Genomic DNA, 5,700 nt, shown 5'->3' with positions numbered 1-5,700 from the left:
CAGTCGACCCCACCGGTGTTGCAGCAGCTGAGAGATTTTTGACGGTGCTGGCAGAATGAGGGTTTCTTGGCTTTGGCTTACTTTGTGCAGACATCTGTGTACTTGGGACACAAGATCCTTCCATCATCAAACACTGAACCCTGTAAATAGTCAATGTAACCCCCATCGCGGCACTCATACCAGTTCTTGTTGCCCTTATACTGCACCTTCAAAGTGCCGTTCTCACACTTTACCTCTGCACAAATCCCTTTGACCTTATCATTAACGTCTTCGTTACGCAGTCGCACAAAATTTACATCTAGGCACCGTGACGTACTGCTCAAAATACTGCCAGGCATTTCATTTTCATCACCGAGCTCACAGGATGTTTTAAAAGTGGGTTCAATGACAGGACAATAGTCCATAACATCTTCTTTTGGTGAACCAAGGTCACCGTTGGTAAAGTGTCGGAACTCCCTGGGAATAATATCCCAGTACAGGTCTTCCAACGAGCATTTCCCAAGAGCTGTGCGGTCAGTGGTGCAATGGAGGTCATCACTGATCTTACTGCAGAACATATCGGGAAATTTGGGATAATCGTCTTCGATGCACTTCCCGTGAAGGAATCCACAACCGGCATTCCGGCCCCATGACATCGTTTCTGCTCTGCTGAAATCAGCCTCGTAGAACGGCATAGAATCAAAAACAGCAAGTGTCAGGTTAGTGTAGTACATGCCGGAGGGCCTGTCAAGGTATGTACCCATCAATTCATCCTTTGCGTAGTGTCGCTTCCAGTGTGGGTATGTCGTGTAGTCAAGTGCGGTTCGACTCATGTAGGACTCCAACTGCAAGGTATTAATAGTTCGACAGCCATAATGCTCTTGCACCTTTTCCCCCAGCTTATTCGTCTGAACGACAACAACAGGTCTTCCAGTATAGGTCTCACTCTCCTTCACCCAGCCATAGCTTTTGAACATAAACAAGAGAAAACCCAGTCCATGACCAATATCATGTGCAGCCGAACGGATGTGGAACCTCGTGTTTTTAATAGCATTCGGATTCAGCTTTATCAAGGCAGATGTCGGACGACCATCGTCACCTCTAGTGCAAATCTTGGGATCTTCATGCGACATCGTAGGACTCACAAACAGAGCGAAATCAACAAAGGGGAAACCCTTTTGGAAAAGGACAGGATGAGCCACGGCATATGGACAGTTCTTTTTAAAGTCTTTTCCACCGTTTTTATTCAAAAACAACCTTCCCTTTACACGTTTTACGCGGAGACGTTCACTGTGTAATTTGGCCGCTGCAGAAACAACGCGACGAAGTAATTGCACCTTTTCTGGTGTTATTCGGGATTCTCCCATGCAGTACGGGTATATGGCAGGACCAAAAGGCGATACACGCATGTTGGCACAGGCTTTAATCCATAAGGACACACCTCCTGGATACACACCAATGCGAATGGATTTCCAGGCATCCTCACTCTTCGTATCCTCCACAGCGACGGTGTGCGCGTCCCAGGCCCCCTGTCCTTTCTCCGGCAGCGGCTTCACAACAGCAGCAGCAGCGCACCCGTAGGCACAGCAGAGGAGGAACAGCAGTAGTGCAGAGCACAGTAACTGATGCACGTGAGATTTCATGCTTGCTTACTCGTGTGTATTTTGCTTTGCCAATGCACAGCAGAGGAGAGGGGAGCAGAACAAGAGAAAGAGAAAGAAAAAACAACACGTGGGGTGTCGTGGAGAGTGGCATACACATTAACAGCATTACTCTCAGCAACATCATCACATCAGCTTCAAAAACAGCATTCAATTTAAAACGATCTCTCCAGTGTCCTGAAAGGGAAGGACAGGAAAGACAAACCCTATCGTGGGTTTCGCAAGCAGTTCCAGTCGTTTTGGAAAATAGTTTTTTGAAAGTTGGCAAAGTAAACCACAATCACAAGAGCGACTCTTTTTCTTTTTTCTTTTTTTTTTTACCCCATATTAGAGTGTAATGTTATTGCAATAAAGAGCGAAACATAAAAAGAAAACAAAAAGGGATAGAAAAGGCATCACGTGAATAAAAGGTTAGCAACCAAAGAGTCTCCCTCACACAAGATAGTTGGTGCTTTCTTCTTAAGAGGTTACCCATACATGGAAATAATGAGAAACTGTTTACGCTGCGATTATCAGAGGGCAGCTCGCTCAAACTTCACGTCACCACACGAAAACTGCAAATATAAGTAATAAGAAACAGTTACAACACATCAACACATCTAGTAACCCTCACTGTAATGATGATAATGGCTATCATTATTATTTATTTTTATTGACAGTAGTTTGTTCTGCCGTTGCGAGAAGCATTTATATATAAATATATATATATATATATAACTGTTAAGAAGGCCCTATAGTGGGTCATTACATTTTTAAACAAGTAAGACTGATCAATCAGTCTCATTTAAGATGAAACGATGCCAATCTCTCTCCTCAGAAACGTCAAGGAGTTTTGTCGACAGAATGTTCTCTTCCTGTCTAAGGTTCGTAAAGAAATGATGGAGCAGAGTGGGAGATACTATTCTTGGATTAGGGCTCGGTACATTGATTCTTCGAAGGTGCAGCTCTTCTTTCAAAGATGTTGCTGAGGCATCAGGCATTTCACATATTATGATGTTGTTAAAGTAAGAAAGGTCATTGCTTACGTTAAAGCCCGCTCCATGCATAGACACCCAATTACCGAGTTGAAGGCCTATAGAACCTATCTTCCGCGGAGCCATATTATCCCATTCATCTGACCAAACTCCAACTTTTCTGCGATGCGTTGGTATGTTATAATCCTTTGCTGTGTCGATCATAGCCTGTTCCAAAACAAAGCTAAACCATTCAATAGGAGAACGCGGTTTATCAGATGATACACATTTCTTCCAAAGTTGTTGGATGTTCGCTATTGGGTACATTGTTATCTGCCCAGGCCCATGAAAAGTTACGCCCCCACCTCTCCTTGTTTTGACCACTTCCACCTTACAATCCTTTGGAATCCCCTCTGTTGTGTCTCGTCTACCAACGGTGTAGACTGGTGATGAATGCTCTACGAGAAGCACAGTGTCTGGAATCAGAGTCACGCCTGGTTCTCCTCGGAACCGACGGACTTGCCTATCAATTTTCGCTTTGAATATGGCTTCTTGCAAGCGAAGAACCTCGTGATAACCTTGACTACCCAAGAAAAAAGCACGCATCATCTTGAAAACAAAGAAAAAAAAAAACAACAGGAAGCCATTAACAAAAAAAAAAAAATTAAGAAACCCTTCGTACTACCTCAAAAATCCATTTAAAACAAAACGTCATGCTTTCTTTTCACATTCATATATATATTTTTCGTATTTACATCATAGTACATAATATCTATTCGTTCTCCAAAAACAAAAACAAACAAAAAAACAAATCGGTCCCTCTAAGCTTACAGTTGAAGCACTTATCCCCCCTCCCACCCCTTTACCAGACTGAACTTTTAAAGCTCCTCATTCTCAGCGGGAGGAGTTGAAAGCTCTTTTCCTTCCGTCTCTTCTGCGGCAGGTTGTTCTTCAGCAATAGGGGCTTGTACTTCTTCTTCTTCAGCAGCAGGTTTATTCTCAACATCACCAGGGGTCTGTAGTTCTTCTTCAGCGGGAGGAGTTGAAAGCTCTTTTCCTTCCGCCTCTTCTGCGGCAGGTTGTTCTTCAGCAATAGGGGTTTGTACTTCTTCTTCTTCAGCAGCAGGTTTATTCTCAACATCATCAGGGGTCTGTAGTTCTTCTTCAGCGGGAGGAGTTGAAAGCTCTTTTCCTTCCGCCTCTTCTGCGGCAGGTTGTTCTTCAGCAATAGGGGTTTGTACTTCTTCAGCAGCGGCAGGTTTATTCTCAGCATCATCAGGGGGCTGTAGTTCTTCAGTGGCAGGTGAGTGTGCTTCTTCTCCAGCGACATCAGGAACGCCGTTACCCAACGAGCTGGGATTCTTGATTAACGATCCCTCCAATTCATGTTTTGACCCCATATAACGTTCAAAGATAGAGGCCACGTCTGCTGATTTGGCCAGTTTATCCTCATCCTCAAGGAGACGTTCCGTGTACGAATTAACAGAGTGCCGATATTGGACACTATCAACAGTTTCCAAAAATGTTAATGTAATACCAGTCTCCAATTTTTCCTTAACAACAAATTTAGTGTACCATGGAATAAGAACAGTAGTTTCATTTTCAGAAACTGTTTCTGGGAGTCTAATCACTTTAGGCATTCCGATAATTCTTACATTAAAGGGGTTTTCATCGTTGCTACTTGTCTGTAAACGTGTTAATGGAGCCAAAATAACCTGACCACCCTCTTCACAAGATTCTCCAAACTCCACTGTATTTTTCTCACCATAGTAATAGAAAATATCATCATCGTGGGTTTCTGATGCACATGTACAAATAACTGTAAAGGCGATTGGCGTGTGACTCTCCAGTAATGAGCCATCTGAAAGCTGTTCAACAAAACTTTCCGGACGACCAACAAGGACATTGCTTCCATCGCTATCACACAGCATCAGCGTCAAGGCTAGTTTACCGTATGATAAGCAGTCAAATGGGAATTTTCTCGCGGCAGAATGACACATCACCTGGATATCATCAGCAGAAACACCCCATTCTGTCAAATAACTGTTTAGGGTCGGAACATCAATAACGCGCTGCAAATCTTCTTTCGCTTTCTCTTCTCCTTCCCCAGAGGAGAGGAGAACAAACCGTCTGTCCCCTGGACAACGCAATGGCATGGCTGCAACTGTGTGCCATAATTGTGGTCTCCAATCATCATCTGTATGTTTGGGAGTTTTCAATTTCTCGGCTTCATTCCACGACTGCGACATGGCCACTTCGTCGGTACTTGCGTTAACTCCATTTGGTTTGATATCCGCAGCACTACCATCAACTGCACTTGCCGATACAGATGTTATTCTGTCTCTGAAAGCAGGGAAAAGATCGCAGAAGGCTGTCTGAATCGTTCGTTCCCCACCAATCCATTTTTCAAGTTCCCCAACAGTAACCTTATAATCTTGGACACCAATGGCCTCTGCGAGAGCTTTTTCTTCCCTATTGGTTAATGAACGTTTTGCTCCAATACAGTCAAGCATTGCACGTATAAAGGAATCAAAAAAAACCTCACTTTCTTCTGCACTGAAATAATGTTCCCAGAACTCCAGTAATTCCTTGTTAGAGGCGCATTCATTAGCAGGTTTTTGTGGTCGACATAAATCCCTCACGTAATTAATAATCTTTGGTGTGTTAATACCCTCTATCCAGGTGCGTTTCTTCCCTTCTTTATAAAATACAAAATACGACTTTGATTTTCCACGACGATCGTCCAAAATGTCCTTCCAAAATGAAGGGAGTGTTTCTCGACACAAATCCAAATTTTTAGGTCGCATGGGATTACGCTGCTCTTCAGGGTATTTGAGACTTTCAAGAATGGAATTACATTCAACCGCGTAGAAACGTAGATGCATTTGATCCCCGGCATCTGTGTAGAGACGCCTGAAAGTCTCTGACAATGCCTTTGTACTGCCCCATTCAGAACTGTATATATCGAGAACAGCGACTCCATGCTGGGCCTGTGAGAGCTGAAGCTCCTGCTCTAGCTGCAGAGCATCTGATACATCCTTCACGATATCTCTGCTGTGATGTTGCATTATTATCCCTTAATGAACCTTTCAAAGCAAAAAAAAAAA

The 5,700-nt window shown here is 43.5% G+C and overlaps 3 protein-coding genes across 3 annotated transcripts; all 3 read right to left on the bottom strand.

Moving 5' to 3' along the window:
- Window positions 1-77: 77 nt before the first annotated feature.
- Window positions 78-1,622, bottom strand: TM35_000065040 (surface protease GP63; the record flags this gene model as incomplete). The annotated part of the gene is made up of 1 exon (XM_029023541.1): window positions 78-1,622. The coding sequence occupies one exon, from the start codon at window positions 1,620-1,622 to the stop codon at window positions 78-80; it is 1,545 nt and encodes a 514-aa protein (XP_028885565.1).
- Window positions 1,623-2,410: 788 nt separating this feature from the next.
- Window positions 2,411-3,199, bottom strand: TM35_000065030 (putative lipoate protein ligase; the record flags this gene model as incomplete). Its single annotated transcript, XM_029023540.1, has 1 exon — window positions 2,411-3,199. One exon carries the CDS (start codon window positions 3,197-3,199, stop codon window positions 2,411-2,413), a length of 789 nt encoding a protein of 262 aa, XP_028885564.1.
- Window positions 3,200-3,471: 272 nt separating this feature from the next.
- On the bottom strand, window positions 3,472-5,661 carry TM35_000065020 (uncharacterized protein; the record flags this gene model as incomplete). The annotated part of the gene is made up of 1 exon (XM_029023539.1): window positions 3,472-5,661. One exon carries the CDS (start codon window positions 5,659-5,661, stop codon window positions 3,472-3,474), a length of 2,190 nt encoding a protein of 729 aa, XP_028885563.1.
- Window positions 5,662-5,700: the final 39 nt, after the last annotated feature.

Source organism: Trypanosoma theileri (genome assembly GCF_002087225.1).
Source record: "Trypanosoma theileri isolate Edinburgh chromosome Unknown TM35_Tth_6_V1, whole genome shotgun sequence".
NCBI classification, from domain to species: domain Eukaryota; phylum Euglenozoa; class Kinetoplastea; order Trypanosomatida; family Trypanosomatidae; genus Trypanosoma; species Trypanosoma theileri.
Note: the sequence above shows the minus strand (reverse complement) of the source record. Positions and strands in the feature narration are given on the sequence as shown.